Source organism: Streptopelia decaocto (genome assembly GCF_964273445.1).
Source record: "Streptopelia decaocto genome assembly, chromosome: 6".
NCBI classification, from domain to species: domain Eukaryota; kingdom Metazoa; phylum Chordata; class Aves; order Columbiformes; family Columbidae; genus Streptopelia; species Streptopelia decaocto.
In genome coordinates, this window is record NC_138660.1 from 63,163,531 (window position 1) to 63,188,686 (window position 25,156).

Consider the following 25,156-nt stretch of genomic DNA (forward strand, 5'->3'; position numbering starts at 1 on the left):
GTTACATACACAAGGATAAGCACTGAAATAATATCCATATCTAAAAGATCCTTTTCTAAAGGAACAGATTATACTTATGAAATCACTGTCTAATACTCCTCTTACTACAAAAGCCAGGAAACACTGAACAGAATTATCAAGTATTACGGTAAAAAACAAGCACGACGAGGTACTTTGGCACACAGGGCAGAGTTACGCACCAGAGGCATCTGCCCAAGAGGCTGCAAACATGGAGAGTTTGTCTAAGTTCAAAAGTCAACTAGAAAAGTCCACGCAAAAAGATTCAGTCAAAGGCTTCAAAGCCTTTGAAGCACAAAGACATTATCTGAGATTCAAAAATCATCGAGTTCCAGGTTCCTGGAAGCTGACGGTCTATCCAGGAGGAGCGTGGCTGTTGTATCTTCCCCCATGGCCATATATCCCTGTAGGCACCCTCTGACAATGTATTCCATTGTCAGAGACAGGTTGTTGAGTTAAGAAAAGGTAGGAAAGGCTGCTTTTCTAATTCCTGAAACAAACCCAGAACCTTCATAAGGCATAAAGGAATCCAATTTAAAGTTCAGACAGGCTGTATATATTTTGCCTAATTTACAATACATATACCAATCTTGCTGTTGGTTTTGAAGTACACAAGCAGCTTTTGATAAAATCTCAAAGCAATATTTTTTTTTTAAATCCAATATAATCAAAATAAAACATCCAAAACTTTGCTCATGTGCATCTTTAAGCTACATTTCCATAAAAAGTTACTTATTCTTAAGAGCCAGCTATCCAGGCCTCAGCAGAATACTGTAACCAAACAGTGCCATGAAGTTAAAATCTTTTCATGTTTTACTTAGAAAAGAGCCCAGTGGTACCAATATACTTTACATTCAGCAGTCATACTTCTTGTCCTAATTTTCAGTCTATAAAAATTCAATCTGCAAAAAGCAAAATAATGCCATGACCATCTGTGTGTTTGTTTTTTTCTTTTTTTTTTTTTTTAAATTCAAAGTAATATACTTGACATATACAAAAAACTGGGGAATGTGTGAGGAATTCACAGCTTTCTAACTGTGATCCTTCCGATGCACTATATTTACTCCTCTCATCACTGTCCTCAGTAGTACAACTTCTTGTGCCTACAACAGAAGACCTTATTCTTTGCAGCAAGTGGAATTTTAAAATATAACGGTAGTTGAGAAAATATTCTTCCTAGAAAACCTGTGTTTGCTATGTTAATAGCACTCCTGACACACAGCTTTGATTCTGTGAAGATGAGTAGGTGTCAAACTCACATTCCTGAGATGTGGCATTAGATCATGAAGCCGCCAAAAATCCCCTGTGGTTTACTAACAGAAGAACCTACCATCCACAAGCACACCTTGCTGTATCTTTACTACCTTAAATTAGCATCTGTCCTAGATTAACTGAAATGACGTTGCTTTAGGCTGCAGGTATTTATTTAGCTCTGCTCTACTTTATTTCAATCAAGATGAGTTGCATGAAATACTTCAAAAGCTAATAGCCTTTCACCTACATAGGTGACCCAGATGTACACCTACAGAGCCGAGACTACACAATGTTTGTCCTTTGGTACTGTATTTATACTGACATTTTGCAGTGGAAATCTACCATTAAATTTACCTTGGGATTCTAAACTGTATTTTATCTTGTTTCATTTATTGCAAAATTGCTACAAAATCAAAGGAAAAATTAAGAAGAAATTACATAGTGTCACCATTTTTCTCTAGTTCCAATAAAGCTACATAAGGGACATTTGTAGAAAGAAATTGCTTCCATTGGAAGAGAATAATTTAAAGCAAACCCAGAAAGCCAGTCCTAAGTCGGATTTTGGTGTTTTCCACATCATAAAACAAAAGCTGCAATTACACAACTTGATATTTGAACTTCTTGATTCTGGCAAAGAAGTGCTGAAAATTCTTTTACAACTTATCCCGTGCCTTGAGGCCAAGGTATCTGTGAGTATGGAACACTGATTCCTGTCTCCCTAGGCTACAGTTTCCCTCTAAAGACGTTGCCTGGCCCCAGTCAAAACAGAAAATAGTTGTGTTTTCTGACAGCAAGAAATGGCTAATGAGAACTCCGCTGCTCCTGTGAAACACCAAGTACCGAACACAGCTCCTCAAATCCCAAAGTTCAGGAAGTGACTAATTATAAAAATAAAACAAAATAACAAAAAAAAAAGAAAACTAAACAAAACCACCCAAAACCCCATTACTTGAAAGGGTTGTTCAGAAATGCGTATTTACTTCGCCCGTATTTTAAGATCCTTCTTTTGTCCAGAAGTCAGACAGGTGGTTTTTTTTTTTTAGAATAGTACAGTGGCCTAAAACGTAAATGTACAGAAGAAGCCCAAGGAACTCGACATCCACTGCAAACCAGCAACATTCTTCTTTAATGTAAGTTAATTATTTTTTTTTATAAAAATGTATCCTGACAGCATGTCACATACTGCAAGGCAGATTAGGAGATGTTCACCGTGAGTCCTTATCACAGTTGTCATCATGTTTAGACTCCCAAACTAACAGTGAGTTGCATTCATTACTCTGCCTTTTCTAACGCACGCTATTGAGAGCATTCTTCAAATGTGGTGACAGGGTGAATTTTACTTGCTGGCACTCATTTACATTAAAGCTATATCCATAGTCTTCTATGTATAACTAATGCAGAACTGGGTTCCAAGATATTTACAAAGCCGCACCGAATTGTCAGGATTTAATGTTTTCAAGTAAAGATTGCTCAGGACCTACTAACATAAAAGTCTGAATAGCTTACTGTGCACTAAAAAGCCTGTCTGAGAAGAAAAATAAAATAACATTTCTTAGTATATATTTTTAAAAAGCACACATGATACAAATTTTAAAGCCGTTTCCATTACCATCAACTTTTTGAATAAATTTCAGCTCTTCTGCCAGAGATCACAGAACACTCTGCAACTACTTGGTCGTGATTCTCCAGTGGTATTTGTTACTTTCCTATATTTACATACAAATAAAGTCACCGTCTTTTGTTATATTATTCTATAGTTACCTTGTGGTTGACGACTTGGATGATATATCTGAAGATCAAATGGCTGAGCACTTGTTTTTTGTATTACACTGACATTTTGTCCAGTCCATTTATTGGCTTTTGCAAGTGTATTGGTCCGCCAGTCTGTCCAATATACTTCACTCCCATACAAAGAAACAGCAAAAGGGTGTGAAAGATATTCATGACCACGTATAATCTCTATCATGCTGGTTCCATCATATAACGCAGAATAAATGGCATCTGATCTACAAGATAACCCCAATTTTATGATTACACAAAAATGCAATAAAAAAATCTTACAAGTATTACAACATTGGTGTAAAATGTATAAAAACATTACTCTTACATACTGGTAAGACTAAAGGATGTTTAAAGTGCCATCGTTATGTTCAAAGATGATTTAGTTCACATTATTAATTTACCTAGGGATATGAAATACTGTTTTGTTTGTATACTGGTTTTAAATTCAAATTTACCTCCAGCAGGAAATACAGCAGGAAAATCAGTTTCCATTCAGATGAATTTATGGAAAAAAACAGTGAATTGGGCTCCTGTGACCAAGGGCAGGATGGGTGGGGAAAGCTCCCTGAGAAGCCTGGTCAGGGCCATTACAATCTGCTGGTATGTACCATGAAAAACTATGTGTAACAGTAATGCAATAAAAGAAATATCCATACTTTACATTTGCACACAAGACTATGTACATAAGACTCTCTATGTATATAGTGTACATAACTACATTCCACTTACAATGTAGTTGACATTTCTGTACATAAGAACAAGGATTTATAAACAGGCGAAAAGAATAGTGTGAACACTTTACCTGGCATCTGTCCATACTATTCTTTTTTCAAAGTGATCTACAGTAAGGCCATTAGGCCAGGCTCCAGTATCCATATCTTTATATATGATCTTTCTTTCTGCTCCACTCATGGAAGCAGATTCAATGCGAGGAAAATTCGCATCCCAGTCTGTCCAAAACAGAATTCTGGTGAGAGGAAAGGAAAATAATTATAAGAAAACATTAAAGCATGCAAATAATTTCAAGTGGTTCAATAAGACAATAGTTGGGAAAAAGTTAATACATTCACATAGGAAAAAACATAGATGAATTTGGGTAACTATATAAATTCCTCGAAATAACAGGATAACATGGAGGTAATACTTCCTTTTTAGTCTTAGAGCAATCAGGAGACATACTAAGCTTTTTAAAAACTAGAAGTTAAGTAGCATCCCTTTTTTCACATCCATTAATACAAATAGTAGCTTCTCTTGTCTTCCTTCTATAATTAGAAACACAGCTCATTAAAAAAAATATATAATGAAAGCCTTTGAAAGCAATCTACAGATGAGGAGGATGGGGAGGGAGAAAAGGAAGAAATGTGTTTTGAGGTAGCAAGGCTTAAGGAATGTGCTGAACTAGAGATTTCCATTTCTAATTAAGAGTGGTCCAGTGAAGACCCCTAGATTTTGGTACCCCACTAACAAATCCTATACAGACTAATCTTGCTAAGAAATAGAAAAATTGTGATGTATGATACGTTCTTTCAGTTACAGAATCATAGAATCATTTCAGTTGGAAGAGACCCTTAGGATCATCGAGTCCAACCTTAACCTAACCTAACTCTAGCACTAAACCATGTCCCTAAGAGCCTCGTCTAAACACCTTTTAAACCCCTCCATGGTGACTGCACCACTGCCCTGGGCAATGTACTATTATGTTAGTACATACATACATACATACATACATCAGTAGTACATACTGATTTTTTTTTTTTCTAAGACGGAGAGCTTTCACCTGTATGACCAAAGAAGTTTCATATTAAGTAATAAAAGCAGTGTCACCAAAGGGCCAAAAATACACTCTAACTGTTCTTAGCTTACTAAGTTTTTGATAATACACTTTGCTTATTATTATTATTTGTTAAAGGAAAAGAATATCAGTGATATGAAAACTTTTAATTAATTGTGAAGAGCTAACAGAAGAGAGTCAGACTGCGACAAAACTTTTGACAAGTCACATTAGATAAAACACATATTCATGGTAGTAAGCTGAATCTCCTATAACTCAATTGTGATTGATAATATTCCAGTTTATAGAATATGCCTTACAAATAGGTAGAAAAATTACTGACCGAAGTTGGCAAGCATTAGCTCTATTTTCAGATGGAGAACTGAACACAAAAGATGGGTATACCTCACTCAGCTTTTAGTCTTCCAGTAACATGTAAGCTATATTTTTATAGTCCCACCAGAAACTCTGCCTCTAATTGAGATGAATCACCTTGGCACTAGGTAAATTTGTCCGTTAACCACACAGGAGGGTTAGACCAAAGGTTCCAGTTACTACCATCCACATTAATAGAAAAATCAAATGGAACGATCACAATTTGGCAACAAACAGACCCCCCCAACTCCCAACTTACTTTTTCTTAATCCTGTTTGTTGGAGCAAAACACGTTAATAACAGACTGTATATTTTGCACAAAACCTATTTTCAAGAACTACTAAAAATAAGTTAGGAAATATAGTTCACAACAAAGGAAATCAATCTCACATTGAAACATGCACTTTAAAATACTTTGCAACAAAAAACGTAATGTTGTCATAATTACCCATATCTGGGATCCAACGCAATAGCCCTTGGATGTTCCATAGCTCCTGCTATTAACGTTGTTCTCAAAGTGCCATCCAATTTTGCTACTTCAATTTGGTCCAAATTACTGTCTATCCAGTATATGTTTCCTGCAATCCAATCCACAGTAAGGCCCTCAGGTGTGGCCAGGCCGTGTTGTACTACCACCTCAATGGCACTAACACCTTGAAAAAAACAAACAGGGAAAAAAAAAGATTCTTAAAGAACTAATATAGTCTGATATGATGAACCTGGATATAATGGTCTATCATAGATGACCTCCAGAGGTCCCTTCCAACCCTAACCATATGCTCTTGCAGTGAGTTTTTGGTTAATCTAATGGACGATAATACTTCGTTCCACATGACATTTTTTCCTTACAAATGCAATAGAATTGCTGTAAAGAAGTATACTTTCAGCAATGTACTGATAAACTTCATTCCACAGTAACAGAAATTTATAGTTCTCTGATCATTTAGTAAGTTAAGCTCTGAAACCCTCCCTAAAGGTCAGACATGACACACAGAGTAACACAGGAGATGTACATGTGCCCTAATACCAGGAACCTCTTCTGCAGCATTCTTCACCTCACAGTGACTAGAAATAATAGAGAAAACCCACGCAGCTCTATCTCAGTTCTTTCTCAATCAGAAAAAGAGAAAAATCAAAAGACAGAAATGGCAGGGAGAACCTGTTTGGACTCCACATTTTGAAAAGCTCTATAGTAAATAGCCTTACTTCGTTTCTTCAAATTCACATGGATAATTTATATCACCACTGTCTACAAACAGTTCTCCCCTAGCTAATACTTCCTCTGGAGGGTCTCAACATTTTTCACACAAATGGCAACTACAAAAATACCCTGTTAGCCCTCAGGACTTCCAGGAAGGCATGGTGCTTTTTGCAGATGCTCATCAGTTCTTGACAGCTACAAGACTGAGGGAGTAAATTATTTCTCTTTTTAATACAGTACAGAACTCACTTGGATTCTGATACAGTGTGATTACAACACAACATGACCACAAAGCACTGTCTGACTAGTTTCTTGCGAACACCACAACCATTAATGAAAAGTAGCAAGTCTTTGGCTGTCTTTATATACTTAGCAGTGTATGATATTTCTTTCCTGGTCTAGATCTGTGGATTTAAAATTACTCACAAATGCCATCTACGAAGGAGAAGAAAAAAATCCAGAAAACAAACCAAAAAACCACGTTGGAGAACATATACACGAATGCATGTCAACTTTTACAAAAAGCAAATTAAAGATGCTTATGACTGTTAGCTCATGCAGGAATGAAAGCACCTAAACGCTATACAATTATGGTGAAAAATCTTTCACCTAGTGATAGCGGAATTCTTTTTTTAATAAGGTTAAGGTAAATTACAACAAAATGAAAAAAATAATATTGCAGTCATTGGACCAGGAAGAAATGACAGCCCTTTGCATTTGCCACCTTCTTCCCTCTGTAGCCTGTTGCAAAAGGAAACTTCCACAACTAAAAGTATTTTTCTAGCTCTACAACATGTACAAGCTAGACATAACACCTTTTCAAAAGCAGAATGCCACCCTAACTTCTGTTTCTGTGAATGATATCTCAGTTATGAGATACACCTGTAACTGCAGTTGTTCTTATTGTTAGGAAATTAAAGATGAAATTCATACCTCCAGTATCAGAGAGCTTGCCTCTGAAAATTTTGTCCTCTACCACATCCGTCCAGTACAGTAAACTCTGGCTGAAGTGAAAATCAAGTGCTATTGTGTTTCTTAAACCAGGAACTAAGAGGCTGTAGTCACGTTTGTGAAGGTCAATTTTTCTGATCTCATGTCGAATAGAAAAAATTATGAATGCCTCAAATGGATCTGGAGAAGATTATACATTAAAAAATGATATTGTTACATATTGATATAAATGGCAGGTGGAATAAGAACAACAGAAGACTCTGTCAGGAGAAACAGATGATTAAAACAATCCATTTTCTGATAAGGAGTCTTTCAAATATACTTTTAGTCCCACAGACCTCTCACTTCTCCCTTCCAGCATTATCTTTGATCATAACTAGAGATATTAAACATTAAAGTCAGGAATATCAGACTTAACTATTGAACGGTGTTTTGTAGTTCCACCACAAGGAGTACATAATTAGAGCTTTAAATGGTCTCGTGTTATCAAAATTAAAATGTGTTCTCAAAAGTTTCAGCATGAATCAATTAAATTATGTTTTTCCAAATGCCAGTTAGTTGAAACAATTAACAAAAATATACGTAATGTACCTTTTGAACATATATAATGTATCTCTTGTTTTCAATTGAAGTGAACAAAAATACCTCACCCCAAACTACTAAGCAAGAAAATTAACATTTTATATGCTTATTGATAGACCCCATCACAAATCCAACTACCACTAAAAGTTCTCTTTCCTTATTCAATTAATGCTAGATTATCTGTGCCTGTGATGTTATATCAAATTGCATATAAGTTGTATATAAATAACTGTAAGTGTTCTCTACATAGGTCAACAATACTGGCTTTTTTATTATAATTCTTACATATCCTAGATTAGGAAAAGTTTTTCGAACAAGTAGCTCTGCTAATAAAGCAAAAAAGAAAGACAAAAACTCGATTGTGTAAACTGTTGAATCAACTCATTATATCTACTTTAATAAAGAAATTTTTTCACACCAGTTCTTTTTTGTGGGAAAGAAACTGTTTTGGTTTCCCCCCCCAACACCCAGTTCTTTCTCCCAGACTGAAACACAAGCAATACGGAGGTTTTTGTTTTGCACAGAATTAAAGCTTCTGAATTCCAAAAGGCTGAACATAAACGTGAAATCTAAATATCTTACAAGAACAAATTCTTCTGTATGCTTACTATAATCTAAAAGAGTTCAAGTGCAATGTATCAGCACAAATTATTTTGAAATGTCTTTCAAGAGAAACTACGAAGAAGAGTACGAAAATATACAATTTATATTGACTTTCTATCTGAATAATGGAGCTCTGTAGCATACGTTCAGTTCAATCAATACAAATTTAAACGTGAATGCAACATTTAGTCTTTGGGAAGTCAGTAATGTAACAATAAATATGTCAGAAGAGCAAAAAGCAAACTAGATGAAAACAAGAGATATGGAAAGTGGAGAAACTCTGAAGGAGAAAAACACGACACTTAAAACCTTCAAGAAATGAAGAGAACAAGCAGAAATAAGGGCAAACAGGAGAAACTAAGGGAAAGACATTGAAAGGGACATGGGAAGAGAAACTAAGAAGAAAAGAACTGTTCAATTCAAGAAATGTATTTCTATATATTTATTATTCCATGATTCATACTTCTCTGGTAATTCATTAGATTCCTCTGACAAAAACACTGATTCTGATATGCGATCCACAAAAAAAAAAAATCACATATATTACATTTTCAGCATTCATATTCCCATTAGATTTCTGATGGACACTCATGTAAATGTTTTTAGAATATTTTGAAAAAGTGAAGTCCTGCGTACTAACTTTACATGTTATTGCTATGTACTAGTAAAGTGTTAGACTATATATAGGAAAGTGCAAAAAGATGTAGCTAAGGGCAAGGTAATAATTGTCGTCTGACTAATTTTTCTCTCCTGGAAAAGGGATTATGAATTACTGCTCTAATATAATACATATCTACCTCCGGTTCAAGGCATTTTAAATCACTATGGCTATTTTAAGAATTACTTTGTACCAACTGGTATAGAAGTAGTTTGGCATTTGGGGGACTATTTATCTTTGCAAGATCAATTAGAACTCTACTTGTAATAGTATTATCTGAAAGCTTTTTCTTTATGTTAATTTAAGATCTCACGCACAGAGATGTAAATGCTGTGGACATTTTGAGGCTAAAAGATTCACATATGGAATAATTTTGTTGCTGCTTTAGGCATTAGGATGGTATCTTCACAACTTATAAAGAAAGTTATCCTTTTTCTTTATACCAGCTGAAATCACACGTATGAGATCATATATTTAATATTACATTATTTGAGGAAATCCGTGAAGTTCAGTTTGTAACTTCAGACTCTCATCAACACCAGTAAACACTTAGAAATAGCTCGTGGACTTTTGAAAAACTGAGAAACCACAGTCTCACTTTTCTTACTTCTCATCAGGAGTATATTTCACTTTGGGGTTTTCTCCCTTAGCTTCCAAATACTATCCATTTCTATTTGCTTTAATTTAAAGTTTGTTTCAAGCTTTCCTCCACAAAGTTACTAACACTGTCTTAAATGCTTTTAATCCTTTCATTTCTGCAACCCAGTAGGAATACAGTTTTTCAGTTATTGGAAATGTCCATGCTAAAACAAATCTGATTGATCAAAAGTCCATGAGAGTAAGAGCAAGGTAGTGTCATAAAGTAAGAATTTTAACAGCAATAAAATACCGTTCAGATATACAGAACTAGAGTGATATGCAAGTGAAGCACGTTTTGAGTCTACTATCAGAGTAGCTCAGGAACATCTGAACAACATATGCTCCTGATCTCATAGTGTAGCAGTAACTATTCACATATGACAGTAACAATCATGGAGACACAAGGACTCAATCTGGAGATATTCCAGTTATTCCAGCCTGATGAATGCACAGCACATTCTTAATGAATTTTAAAAAAGGCAAGAAACGTAAATTAAGATAACATCCATGACATGAAACTACATCTTAATTATTCATTATTTTGGCAAAAAGAAACATTATTTTTTTTTTTTTTACACACAATAGATATTTTAGCCATAAGTAAATCACGGGCTCAATTACTACTGGAACAAAGTGTTAAAATTCTGTGTAAATGAGCTCAAACATTGTCAAAGCGGAAGGATTAGAATTTGCCTTTTCTAAAAGATGGACCATTAAGTTGGCTAACTACTAAACTACTTCAGGTGACTAGCAACGGGAAACGTGGGCTTTTATTTCCACCTTACTGATTCAGACTTTTTTCATGTGATCCAAGTCAGGAAATGCTGAGTATCAGCAATAAATGAAGACTATCTTAATAATTATATCTGTGGAATTATGAAACATCCAAATAAATAATAGCCAGTTCAGGAGATATTTCTATTCAGAATTTATAAGATACTATTCAAAGAATACAGATAATAAAGAATAAAAATATCAAATAATCCCAAACAGAAAGTTTGAAAATCTAAGACAGCAAAAGCAATGCTATTTTTAACTCCCTACAGGATGGTTAAAGGCGCGATGACAGTTTATATTGCACGTATGTGATTGTATTTCACACACTCGTTCATGCTGCACTTGACAAAGACACCCCTAACACAGTTTCTAAATCATGCTTCAGTACGTATCAATAGGGAACAACGAGGGGATTCCTCTCTCCCCTTTTGGCTTGTGTTGGTTTTCTTCTTGATTATTGAGCTGAATGGGATTTACTGATGTCAAAAAACAAGTACCAGCATGTCATAGGTGAAAAAACAGCTTAAACTGTGAATGCTAACAGCCAGCAGATAATTGACTACATGTGCGTGCATCCACATCCAGAATTCAACTTCTGAACCCTTAAATAATACTGATGAGTATCATGATGTCACATATTGATCCATTTCTTCAAATACATAGCAAATCTCTCATATTCCATCTATATATATATACATGCTCTATATATTCAAATAACTTAGACATTATTTGGTATTTACGTTCTTAGAAAGTCTTACAAGTAAAAAACTAATCCTGCAATATCCCTTCATCCTGCACCAAGAATAGGGACAGCTTTAATAGATTCTTCAGATTGCTATCAGCACCACATTTGGATAATCCAAGTCTATACTACTTATTACAAAAAACAGAAATAACCTTTCACTAAATGGACATAACAACTATTAACATCTCGAGTATGGAAAATACACTGAATTTCAGCTTACCAGTACTAATGCAATTTTCTCCATCCTTACTGAGCTTCCAGCCTTCATAACATGAGCACTTGATGGTATTTTTATGCTGTTCACATACTTGACTACACTTAAGGTGCTTGGTACAGTAATCCATAATCTCACAAGTTTTGTTGTCTATACTCAGACTGAATCCTGCTGGGCAAGAGCACATAATTCTTCCTCCAGGAACCACTGAACATTGATGGCTACATCCACCATTGTTAAGTGAACATTCATCTGAAATAACACAGGAAAACAAAAGGAAACAAAAACATTAAGGGCCACGAGGGCTGTCAGTCATGTTGCATATTCTTAAAGTCACCAGGTCAACTAAAACTCATAACAGGTCCCTAAGAAGCAGAAACTAAATCTTACATTTGTTAAGCAGCTTTCTATAGTTATTTTAGAATTATCTCATTTGTTAGTATTCAGCATGGTAGCTTTATGCCAATCTCTCAGGATTTTAGAATGCCAGACGTACAATGTATATACGTTTTTACAGACTTTGATGCATGTTATTTCATTCACTTAAGAATTAAAGAGTGTCCATAGTCAGCCCAAAGACCATTGTATGTCAACCACCTTCAGTGGCGACCAAAATACTTCTTTTGCATCCAACCACTTGAGATTTTGTATGCATACCCCAAGCAACGTGCCAAACAAACATGCCAAATAAAGATCTAAAATTAGGATTTATTTCTCCTCCTTTCCCAATAACAGTTACCATAGAATACTGCTTCTGCATTCTCTGTGTCACTGCTCCTACATTATATTCTGCAGGCAACGGAGGATTTGCAAAGCTCTGGCTAAACTGGACTGAAGGTGATTCGTGAAACCTTTAAAGCAGCTGAATTAAAACATGATAATTGTGTCTAAGAAATTCTGTGACCTCGGGGCAAAAAAAGCACAGAACTACTTCTTACCTCATAGTACTATTGATATCACTGGGAAGGCCAAACTAGTCCACTGCTGCACTGGAAACTAGGCTTCACTTTTTTTTGTTTTTTTAATCTATATGTGTCTTTTAGTTGTTTTGTTTGATTCTAACAAGTCTCTGAAAACCTTGCTCATTTGTGATAAGATTTATAAAACAATACTTTTCTACAGCAGAATTATTTCCTTCCCTCTAACATGCAAATGTGTTGCCCAACATCCCATATTTTTCCTTCGCTTTATGCTTAGGTATATTTTAAAACTATACAAATTAATGACTGCTGAAATACCTGTTGACTAATAACACAGAATCTAAAAGTTGTAAAAACTTTTAAAAACCAAGCTTGGCCCTACACAGTATCCAACAGGATACAGGTGTCACAATGGGCTACTACTAGTAGGAAGCTAATTGTCCATACACAGAAATAGCATAGAAATACAATAAATTACCTTATGCTATAATTTCTTTCACCTGGAGTCTAGACAGCATGGGATCCACAGGTAGCTCTCAGAGGGGGTCCTCTGTCTTTGAGCTACAACTTATAACATATTCCAGAGGAACACTGAATTTAAGAGGACCACAGTGTAAAGATCTCTTTGCCACATCCTGCAGCAGTGACCTCCTGCGCTCAGCAATGCAGGTGACTTGGCTAATTAACTTGGTTAATTAACTAATTTTTTCCTATAAACCATGTTTCATTTTGTATCCCTAAACCATCCCTATAGTACAACACTACCGCTCTAGTATTGTAAGTTCTTTTAAAATCTGTTAATTTTATCTTTGCATATATTTTATAAGAATGCAATTAGGTTATCTGTTATACTTCTGTCAGATTTATAAGATTATTTCGGTACATTTTTCACTGAATATAATCCACGCCGTATGATGTGCCATGAAATCCTTTCACCACAGTATCACAGTATGTTTGGGATTGGAAGGGACCTCAAAAGATCATCCAGTCCAATCCCCCTGCTGGAGCAGGAACACCTGGGTGAGGTTACACAGGAAGGTGTCCAGGCGGGTTGGAATGTCTGCAGAGAAGGAGACTCCACAAGCCCCCTGGGCAGCCTGTTCCAGTGCTCTGTCACCCTTACTGAGAAGAAGTTTCTTCTCAAATTTAAGTGGAACCTCTTGCATTCCAGCTTGATCCCATTACCCCTTGTCCTATCATTGTTTGCCACCGAGAAGAGCCTGGCTCCATCCCCATGGCACTCACCCTTTATATATTTATAAACATTAATAAGGTCACCCCTTAGTCTCCTCTTCTCCAAACTAAAGAGACCCAGCTCCCTCAGCCTTTCTTCATAAAGGAGGTGCTCCACTCCCTTAATCATCTTCGTTGCCCTACGCTGGACTCTCTCCAGCAGTTCCCTGTCCTTCTGGAACTGAGGGGCCCAGAACTGGACACAATATTCCAGATGTGGTCTCACCAGGGCGGAGTAGAGGGGAAGGAGGGCCTCTCTCGATCTACTAACCACCCCGCTTCTAATACACCCCAGGTACCATTGGCCTTCCTGGCCACAAGGGCCCAGTGCTGGCTCATGGTCATCCTGTTGTCCACCAGGACCACCAGGTCCTTTTTCGCCTACACTGCTCTCTAATATGTAATCTCCCAACCTATACTGGAACCTGGGGTTGTTCCTGCCCAGATGCAGGACTCTACACTTGCCCTTTCATTAGGTTGTTATTCCCCGCCCAACTCTCCAGCCTGTCCAGGTCTCTGGATGGCAGGACAGCCTTCTGGCGTGTCAGCCACTCCTCCCAGCTTGGTGTCATCAGCAAACTTGCTGATAGTACACTCAATTCCCCACCACCATCAAGGAGACATGTTAACTCCTCCTAGTCATTCCAGTGCATTTCTTCATGAACACAGCTACTGACAGGATTCTATCAACTCAAGCTATTGTAATTTGAGAACTGCAAATTAGCTTAAATGCTTTCATATATACCAGAGCCTTTTAACCTGTTTATCTCCAGGAGTATTTTAAGGGGTCAGGAAATTAAAGACATTCCTAAGCAACTATATTTTCCCTTATTTGAAGAAAACTAATACTTCAAGCACAAACCCAGTGTCATTTAAAATATATATCAATCCTCACACAGGCTACTATGACAAAATTTCAGTAAAATTAACACAAGAATGACTTTTCAACAGCAAGTATTGTGACACACAACAGCAAGAATAAGCAGGAAAATGTGTCTAAAAGAAGTACCACAAAGATCGCCTTCATCAGATCCATCAGGACAATCTCTTCTCCCATTGCAGAGCTTCTCAGGCTGTAGGCAGATGGAGGTATCATTAGCACAAGGGTATTTTGGTGGTCCACACATATAGCCCTCGCAATTATCCTCATCAGACTGATCCTCACAATCAATATCGCCATCACATAGCCACGCTTTGCTAATGCATCTCCCTTGGAGAGAAGAGACAATAAACAAAGGAAATCAGACTGGAAGCAAACTTGGGAAAAAAACCTTCAGCAACATTACACAGATTTTTTTTCTTTTTTAAATTATGCTTTTCTATTAATAGGAATTTTTTAGATGAGCAGAAAGAAACCAACTTGAACTTACGCTCTGAAGCATCGTCCAAATCACTGTTGACAGCCTAATTTTCCAAACACAACCAACTCTAATTATTTTTATGCTGAACAGAACCACATACAGGCAGGACACGTCTTTAGAATCTAAGTTGAATATACCAAATTATACTATTTTTTTTAAACTCTTATTTCACTTCATCACCTCCTTTATTTTCTACTCCAACAGCCTTCCACAGGACCAATGTTTTCAAAGTAAGACATGCTATTGGCATGGTTTTGAGAAACAGAGGTCTTTCTAGGAAGTACACACACTATATTTGCAGATTATGTCAGATAAATGACTATTTTTTTAGGCAAAATAAATCTAGCAGATGAAATTTCTTACGTTATTTTGGTTTTACCAAACCAGGGTACAGAGTCCTTCAGTTCTCGAAAGGGGGAGGGGAAATCCCACTTTTTGGCTGATCATCAACATTTAGAAAGCAGTTGTGAGCTTTAAAATCACCATGCACGCATTAAATTAGAATTGCTCAAGCCAGGGATTTTAAGCCAGAGATTTTAACAGGGAAAAATAACTAAGATTGTGAATGCTACCACTGGGGCGTGTGTGTGTGTGTGTGTGCATGCTTATATCTGAAACTATATTTCAACCTTCAAGCATAAACTTGTGACTTGTTAGCTACAACCAGTAGGGACCAGTTATAAATTTTGATAACACCCAGACTGAACAGAAGTGGCATGCATTTTATTTGCCAATTGATAAAGAGACAAGAGGTAGAACTATGGGTTAGGAAGCTGATCTTGCACTGTGTTTCCGCCCACAAACTATTTAGCTAGAGAAAAATCAGGCTGGAATGTGAAAGGAAGATCCTGGAAATGCACACAACAGAGCAACTGTCCCTAAATGTAACTGCCACAACACAGTAGCAGATTCAATATCCTTAAAAAAAGAAAAAAAAATAAGGCTTAAGATTAGCACAATGCTTTCCATTTGATATTTTAGACTTCTTTTATGGGAAGGGTGCCATCGTTCCCACAGAATGACAATGGGATAAAACACGGTGAAAATAGAACAACAGATATAATATGTTTCTGCAGCACCTCACAGGGCAAGTGTGAGACTGTTTTAACTTTTGGTGAAGAAAAGCAAAAAGTGAAACTTCAGGATCATACACAGTGAGTGTGGTTTCAAACAACAGAACATAATTTTACCAGTGCTAAATCACCTGAAAAACTCAAACAGGGAGTGGAGTCAATTCGAATGAAAAGCTTCCACCATTTTCTATAGTGGTCCAAGTCCCAGATGTCCTACACTGATAAGACAGGACCGCACAAAAAACAAACTTGTGTGCATGATATGTATGCAGCTTACTGTTAAATGCAATCACAAGTGTTTTTAAAAGTGTCCATATTCATTACTATCTTGAAATGATCATTGATTTTATATACGACACAGCAGTAGAATGAAAGTTAATGGAAAATATCAACCTCAGGCAAACTAACCAGATCCCAGAATAAATTGACGTTGCTTTCAGTGGAGGTCCTAATCTGTTTTTTAATGCTTTATACATACAAATGTTTAGAGAGCAAATTAGTTTTCCTGCCTTTCTCTTACCTTAATGAAGATATATTTCATAATGAAAGATTCATCTTTCACTATGATAGCTACGACATGTTGTTAAGTAGAATATACTTTCCAAGGAATTAATCTATGGCAGAATTCTAAAGAGACAGACTTAATGAAGTATTATGACTACCTTGAAATCACTACTTGAAATTCACTGAAGTATTTTTGCTTTATTGCCCCTTATTGAAATTTACATTTTTGGTTTCCAGGAACCTTTTTAGTAAAAGTCCATCATAAATTAATTGCCTCAATGGATATATCTGTTCTTTTCTATAGCTCTTTTGTGTAATACAGAAGAAACACATGTGAAGTAGTCAATCAGCAGTTGTGAAACAATAGATATGTGAGAAAGTCCAATCCAATATTCTCCAATATTTTTTATTTCCTACCACTATTAGTAAATTCTTCAGAATTAAGGGTCTATATACCGTTCAGTCCTTGTTGGGATACTGAGCCCATGAAGTTTCTAAACCATTTACATATTCAGCATTAGGAAAACTACTTTGGTGGAACATTAATTGCATTCGGTTTCCTCTTATAGTTACTTCTTACTGCCTAAAGCTGTAATGCATTCCTAACCCAGAGAATGGACTCAATCTCATTCCCATCAAAATTAAAGAATGTTCTAATCTGACATATTTACCAAACCGTTGTGACAGTCAATGACCTTGCTTGTCTTGTAGAACACACCTGAAACTTAGATTGAACTACTTTGTTTCAAGAATATGGTCCTTTCTGGTATTTAAAAGCTTTTAGTAGAAAGCAGATGTTGATAAATGTCTCCTGAATGAGACAGAAGAAGAAAATTCAGGCCCTGAAGAAGACAGCTGTTATCACAGAAAACAATGATACCTTAAACTGAGAATAAAACTAGTACTGGAACAACATATATAATTTTCTAGTTTACTTGGTGTGGTGGTTTCTATTTAAATTCTTAATGTCAACTGAATCCATCCCTCCAGTCAGAAATTTCATCATTCTGAACCATCATTATGTTCAAAAAGCTTATTACCTCACATCTTCATATCTTGCCTTACACTCCCTATTCAGACAGTACTATCCCTGTTGCTCTCACATCACTGTGATGATTGTCCCTTGACTTTATTTCCTATACACATTATTTTCCATTTCAAAGAAATCCTACTTGTTCTCATATTGTTTTGTTTTTCTCTAGTATATTATTAACATGTGAGAAAAAAGGTACAAAATAATAGCCCACAGAGCAGCATTAAAAATGGTATGATACAAAATGAACAGCTTCTTGAAAGAAATATAAAAAGCAATAAGTATGACAAATATACAATACAGTTACGATCTACAGCTTACTAAACTGAAGTATTCATGGCTGTCTTGCAAACCAAGTACTTGATTATGATAATTAGAGTAATTACATGGATTTTTAAGTAAGGTTGCACAGATTTTGCTCTTGGTCCAGTACTACTAAGTGTAATGTAGAAAAATGGAATAAAAAGCAGAGATTTATGAAGTACATTGTAATTTTTGGAAGACAGAATCAGAATTTAAAATTGGAAGGTGGATCTTGGTCTAATCTAATTTAGTCTAGTCTAATTTAAAAGAAATCTGATCTTATTTAAAAGGAGAAAATAACTGGCTAGAAGCAGCCCAATAGTAGTCAATCTCAATCAGGTAGTTATTGAATCTCGCATCCTACTGCTGTGCAAATGCTAGTATATTTTTCATCACATATCGTCACAAAATACCCCATGTGATATTCTGGAAAACTCTGAAAAATCATTCTGAAGTCTGTGAACTCAGGTGGCCTGCAGCATTGTGGCTGACTTTGGATACTGCAGCTCAAGAACTGCACAGATAGGACAATTCCAGGGAGAGCAACAAAAATCATCAAAGTTTATAGAAATATACATATACACACATAAAAATAGAAGTCATGCAAGGGGGGGTGAAAAACTATTTGTTTATTCAACAAAAGTTGTGTTTAAGGGAGACATACGATGGAAGTCTTTCAATATTCAGAAAAGTTTTACACCAGATAAAACATTAAGACAACTAAGCTTGCAGCAAATATCCAGAAGTCATATTAAGAAAAAACGTTTAACTATTAGAGGTATATTAATTAAAGGCTATCTATATAAGTCAGAATACCCTTTATTGGATAGTTTTAAGTGCATATCAGAAAAGGGACTGGGCATGATGGGCTCTTGTGACCACCATTACTCCAAGCATAAAAATCACATTTGGCTGAAGGCTGACAAACGCTGCAATCACAACGCGACTCTCACGCCTGTGGCATTGTGTCAAATTAACCAGAGCCAACAAAAACTACAATACGGAAAGACCCTGAAGCTCCTATTTACAGCCATAAACCAAAACAGATATAAGTAAAAAAGTGAGTAGTAACATTTCACTATCACTGTTTCCCCCCAAACATCATTTTGCTCAGAACGTCTTGGCTGTGTCACGTCCCCCTCCACACATGTTCCTACCCAGATCCATCATATTCTGTATTAGGAAATCAGATGCCACCACCTCGCAACCTGTAAGGGAAGAATTAGGCAGTTTCTCCTCATACAAACAATCCTTATAAAGGTGGAAGCCAGATTATTATTTCTTTCCAGTAATCTACAGAGAAAATGACGTTTATTCTGAAACCTGATATACTATTTCTCATAAAACCTTTACTACTCATTTGTGCCCCGATATGGAACTAAACAAAAATTTGCTTTTCCCGTTTTGTGTTCCATGTCTCCTCCACAACAGCAGTTTTGCTTCTTCCAGGATGGATGGAAGGAAAATAATGAAATAAAAAAAATTAAGGATGAAACTGTCACAACTGACTCTTAAAGTGATATTTCCACACAACCAACAAGCATGATTGCATTTTCCTCTAAATCAAAGGCATGTACCCTTGAATTTAGCAAATGTTCGAGGTAAATATTTTTTTGCTGTATTTCTATGTGACAGGTGGAGAAGTCACATTTCATCCGTCACTCTGTAAAGCGACCGAGATGTTGCCTTCCTTTCGCATGACTGTAAACACAGGTCCGTGCAGTGTAGTGAGAGAACTTTTCCCCATTTAAGCATTAGGAAAAAGACAGAATCAGGATTAAGCGTATCTCCTGTGCCAGGGTTTCTAGCAGCCTAGTTCAGGGAGCAGACCATTCTATTTAAAGTCAACAATCTTTTTTTTAACTTATCGAAGCTATTTCATTTAACAGGTACTTGTTCTAGATGTCTTTAAGGAAACTGCAAGAACACAAAAGGAAATGTTTGTTTTTTGACAAAATTTAGTATTTTATATTTATTTACCCAGACATTAAAATTTCTGTAAGTTTAAAATCCAAGTAGCAGCAAACCTCCAAGCATTTCTAAGACTTCCTACAGTAGTTCACATATTCAAAATGAACTCTCTCTTCACACTGTAGAATTGATTAAATTATCTCGCTGCATCCATACACATTCACAAATACTTTTGGACAGAGCTCACACAACTAGACTGCAACATTTATCATGCTTAGCTATAATACAGGCATTAGAATGGGTTCTCCTTTTCTGTAATAATTATAGTTGCCTATTGGCAAAAATATTGTTACTTATTATATCCTCAATTGAATTTTGCTTTTAAAAGTTATTTTATTCCCAATATTTCATTAGGCTTTGAAAGACAAATTTAAAAAGAATAATACAATGCTAACATATATTAATTTCTTCCTTAACAGGACTGTCCCTTAAGAAAATGTTCCACCTAAGCATTATTTTGCAAAATATCCTCATGTGAAGATTGTCACATTCATTTTTTAATGAAGCATACTTAGCCAAACTGGATTTTAAACATTCTCAAAGACTGTGCTTTTCTTCCAATATTGGGGTTCAAATTTCCATTGCTGTATTTCTAATTCTTTTAAGTCTTCTAGACAATTAAATCAACTTACTTCTAGGGCCAAAGACAAAAAATAGAAGAAAATACATGGACTCTGAAGAATTATTAAATGCTATGTTTAAATATTTGGTTTGATGTACTATCATGCAGAACATTTTCAGCTTTAAGTAATCTCAAAATCCATCCATTTTATATTGTAAATCAGAAAACAGGTTAGGAGAAGTATGTTAATATTGTTTTCCTGGTATGAGTATGATAAGTAACAACACCTCGGTAGTAAAAAACATTAAAAGCAATATTCAAATAGTAGATATGTGATCAAATCACACAGACAGACACACAATGAGTTAATGAGAGTAAAACATATCTGCAGGCACATACCTGTACTCTTGCAGGAGAACTTTGTTTTTTCATCACATAGTCGTATAGTTCCATTACAGCCCTTTTCATCACTACCATCTTCACAGTCTTTTTCTCCATCACAGCGCCACAACTCAGGAACACAATTCCCATCAGGACTGCACTGGAATTCCTTCCCATTGCATCTTCCAAGAGAGGGAGTTTCTTAGAAAAATAAGAATTACATTGAAGGACTTGGTCTCCTAAGCTTTTTCTGTGCCCATTCTATGATGACTTAGACTTCCCCTTCCCAACCAAAGCCAAAATCAGAGTCCTCAAGTTAAAACTCAAAACTCACTATTCCTTCCTAGCTCAAGCTTCAGACAAGTTCGCTCTTATCCTGCCCACTTCCTTCACCCCCCATCCACCACTCAAGGTAAATATAAGGCTTTTTTTGCACAGCTTTCAGGCAAGAACAAATTTGGAGATGTAAGGAACGCCAAAGCTGATGAAGTTTTCTGGGTGCTTCATAAGCCCTGCCTCTCATCCTCAAGCTACGTTCCCTCCTCCTCCTTCATTCTTCTCTTTTTTCCAACAAGGTCCATCTCCGAGTTCCCAAAACACGAAGGTCACAGCTCTGCTCTGACACCTGCCCGGCTCCTGCTATCACAGCACTGCCAGATTAGTTGTAGCCTTTCCGAATTCCACGGCAATGAACTTCAGTTCAGTGCAGCTATGGAACCAATCTTGAATACTTCAAAGCATAATAAATATGTGATTTTAATTATTCAGCACATACTTAATTCTCTAAGTATAGCCTTGTCAATTTTATCCTTGCCCTCTTTTTCCCAAACTCTTACCACTGTGAATATTGCTAGTATTTCACAACATACTAAAGACAATAACAAGTTAAAGATAAATTATACATTACTGTTTGTACACAAAAGCATTATTTGAACACATTCTTAAAGCACTGTCTATAAATATGTGGTTTACTTTATTAAAAGTTTCCTTCTTTTTCCCTAAGTAATCTGCATTCTTGCATCACATAGCAGATGTGTAATTACATAATTAGAGCACGATTTCCAACTTGACATGGTATTGTATAAAAAAGCAGAGCAGGACTTTAAGCTCTAAGATGTAAACAGAGGGGAAAGTGAGTAGTTCAGATCCAGACCAATTCTTTTGATAAATAATTATTATTTTTGTAAATATATAAAATTAAGGACTGTACACTAGTTATGCACCGCATTCTGCTAATTCGTCCATTTGTATTAGGTCTGCATCTAGATTTAGAATATAAACTCATGAAAGTGAATAAATGAAATGGTCTACACTTTGTTGTGGAAAAGTCACTATGAGAAAAATATGAGAGAAAAATATTACCCCATCCTTATCTCATCATTCTTCATTCTTTGCTACAAGCATGCTCCCTTGCAGTCCCCATCCAAAAAATACAATGTATGTGATTGAAATGGGACTGTAGTTTCTTAAAACCATTTTACGCTTCAGAAACACTATTTGGGGGGCGGGGGGGAAGCAAACCACCACCCCCCCCAAAAAAAGCAACCAAAACCAATCAACCAAAAAAACCCAAGCCACAAAAATGACAAATCAAAACAACAAACCCAACTTGGATCATGCAAAAATGAGAGTGCTACTGCATTAAAAACCCAGAAAATATTGATGGTAACTTAAGGAATGCTGCTTACTGCCTCTTATCTAGGCAGCATGTATCTCTGTAAAAGGACAAACATCACATTTAGCATAATTCAGTAAAGTAAAACCACAAAACTTATCTCAGTGTAATGCCCATTCTGCTTTTAAATGCATTCTTCTTCTGTGATACACTTCTGTATTATCATATTACACTTGACATATTTTCCATTCCAAGCTGTACCAAGGTTAAAAGCATTTTCTCTTTTTCCACTGACTGAAGACAGGTCCTCTGTGTTTATCATGAAGTATTCCCTGTGTTTATCAGCATTACAATGTGGGAAGAAAAAAATAAAACAAACTAACCTTCTTTGCTGCAGTTTGTTTTGGTTTCGTCACTGAAATCTCCACAGTCATTGTCACCATCGCACGCCCAATGACTTGGGATACATCTGCCATTGTAACATCTGAACTGATCAGAAGAACACGAGTGAACACAGCCTAGTTCATCACTTCCATCACCACAGTCGTCATCTGCAAATATTAATTTATTTTGTTATTATCATTAGAAGATAAAAAAAACGTGAATAAGAGATGTGATGAGAAAAAAAAAATCTATTTCCAAAAAGTCAAGAAAAAAATGACATGCAGCAAATAAAACAGTATGTTTACTGCCCACAGGCATATGACAAAATTATTTCTAATGTGAGCAACTCCTTAAATCTAATTTACCAACAGCATTTGACTCTCCGTCATTTTGGAGAGTCTAACCCCTTACACTTACTCACAGCTCCTCCAAACACCAGCAAGCATGAGAAGGCTGCAGATTTTCTTCCTTTCTTTAGTTGTGTGTAACTACACAGGCTTTCAAACACAGCAGTTTTACTTTATTCCAAGCGATTTGTTAAGTTATACAGTTAAGCACACTCACAAAGAGTTTAAAAAAAAAAACACAAACGAAAATCTGATGGTAAAATTTCTTCTCAATAGTATTACCAATGCTCTTCCATGTACTTGCAACATTGCAAGGTGAAGAAAGACAACAGCACATAAACAAGGGTGGAATGATTTTTCTCATTAATTTGATGTTGTAGTCATTACAGTGATCTTAAGGCAATTCCCATAAAATGATTGCCAAGGGAGGGAAATGATAAATATATCAGGTAAGCACTAAAGGGTGTATTTGCACAGAATTTCAGTAAGCACACTGTGAAAATTTGGCGAATCTGTCCATTTACAGCTATGAATTCCTGCCAGCTGTAGTAATATACAATGCTATGGAGGATGAAGAACCAACCCAATGGCAATAGGACAGGATGACAATGCTCCCCCACCCCAAGTTCTGAGAGAAGATTCATTTCAACAGTTGTCATTCAAATATTTGCTCTTTCAGACAAAATAAATAACTACACTGTAAAGTCTTCCTAGTCTTCCCTGTTAAACGTTGCTATATATTAAAATGAACTTACCCACAAGCAACAAAAATTTAGATATTTTGGTCACTGGAACTATTTGGTTTTCTAAAAGCAGAAAATACTTTCATAAGCAACAGCTTAGCTCTTTTTTTTTTTAATAATGAATGTTGACATCACACTTCATTCTACTGAATATACTCTTTGTAACTATTACAATATCCACTGCATTATTTGTTATATGAAGGTTCAATATTGCTGCTTTCCAGGTCAGGTCAGTAATTTAAAAGTACTAGATTTATCCTCTGACCATTTACAAGCCAAACTGGCAAAATCAGTCTCAAAAGAGTGAATATCAAAGCGATATTTATGTATTACCTACCATATTCATTTCAGATATAGAACACTCGATACTTGCCTGAATCACAGAGCCATTTGCTGCTAATGCATCTTCCATTTCTGCATATAAATTGAGTCAGTGGCTCACACGTTGGGAATTCTGTGAAAGTGTTCAAAAAGAAATAAAAAATATTTCAGGTATATCCTCTTTTGTAATATTCTTCCACCTTCCTGTATGCATAAATTCCATAAATGTATTGTATCAGATATTTGCACCTGACAGGTACTTAATCTGGAGAGGAAAAAAAGGTGAAACACCAAAAACAGAGGATAACGAGGCTTTTAACTGTAAATGCTGGACCAAACCCTGTCACTCCTCAACATGGACCAGTGAAATGCATTATTCTGTGTCATATAACATGGTCCCATATTCCCATTGGACCAGGGCTGTCTTTGCCACCAAGCATGCTAATATTTATGACTAATTATAGCTTGATGACTGACACAAACTGTTTTATTCTGTGTATTTATTGATATAAAAGGGTTGTTGCATTGCAAAAGCACTGCCAGTAAAAGACAAGAAATGGAAGACTATAAAATGAGATGGTTAAGTACCAAGCAAAAGACCAGTCAACAAATAAAGTTACTGTTCACTGACATAATAAAATCCAAAATTAAAATGTATTTACAATAATTTCCCCAAGCATTCCAGTAAAAGTAGTAGAAAACGGAGGCAATATCATTTATAGAGACTCATCTAGAGTACAGACAGAGATTTGCTTCTAGAATTTTCTAATATGCTTCTGCAAAGAGCAACTTGAATTTTTTCACACTTATTTTTCTTCTGAACCCAACTACGTGC

The 25,156-nt window shown here is 35.9% G+C and overlaps 1 protein-coding gene across 1 annotated transcript in view; it reads right to left on the bottom strand.

Annotated features, from left to right (window-relative positions):
• The window catches only part of LRP1B (LDL receptor related protein 1B), a 683,918-nt gene that overhangs the window by 210,959 nt on the left and 447,803 nt on the right, over positions 1 to 25,156 (bottom strand). The window contains exons 19-27 of the mRNA XM_082055474.1: positions 24,374 to 24,454; positions 22,910 to 23,077; positions 20,926 to 21,112; positions 14,733 to 14,929; positions 11,577 to 11,822; positions 7,335 to 7,532; positions 5,649 to 5,853; positions 3,857 to 4,021; positions 3,034 to 3,278 (exon numbers count right to left, since the gene is read on the bottom strand). Of these exons, the coding sequence (XP_081911600.1) occupies positions 3,034 to 3,278; positions 3,857 to 4,021; positions 5,649 to 5,853; positions 7,335 to 7,532; positions 11,577 to 11,822; positions 14,733 to 14,929; positions 20,926 to 21,112; positions 22,910 to 23,077; positions 24,374 to 24,454 (1,692 nt within the window). The remainder of the gene's footprint in view (positions 1 to 3,033; positions 3,279 to 3,856; positions 4,022 to 5,648; positions 5,854 to 7,334; positions 7,533 to 11,576; positions 11,823 to 14,732; positions 14,930 to 20,925; positions 21,113 to 22,909; positions 23,078 to 24,373; positions 24,455 to 25,156) is intronic.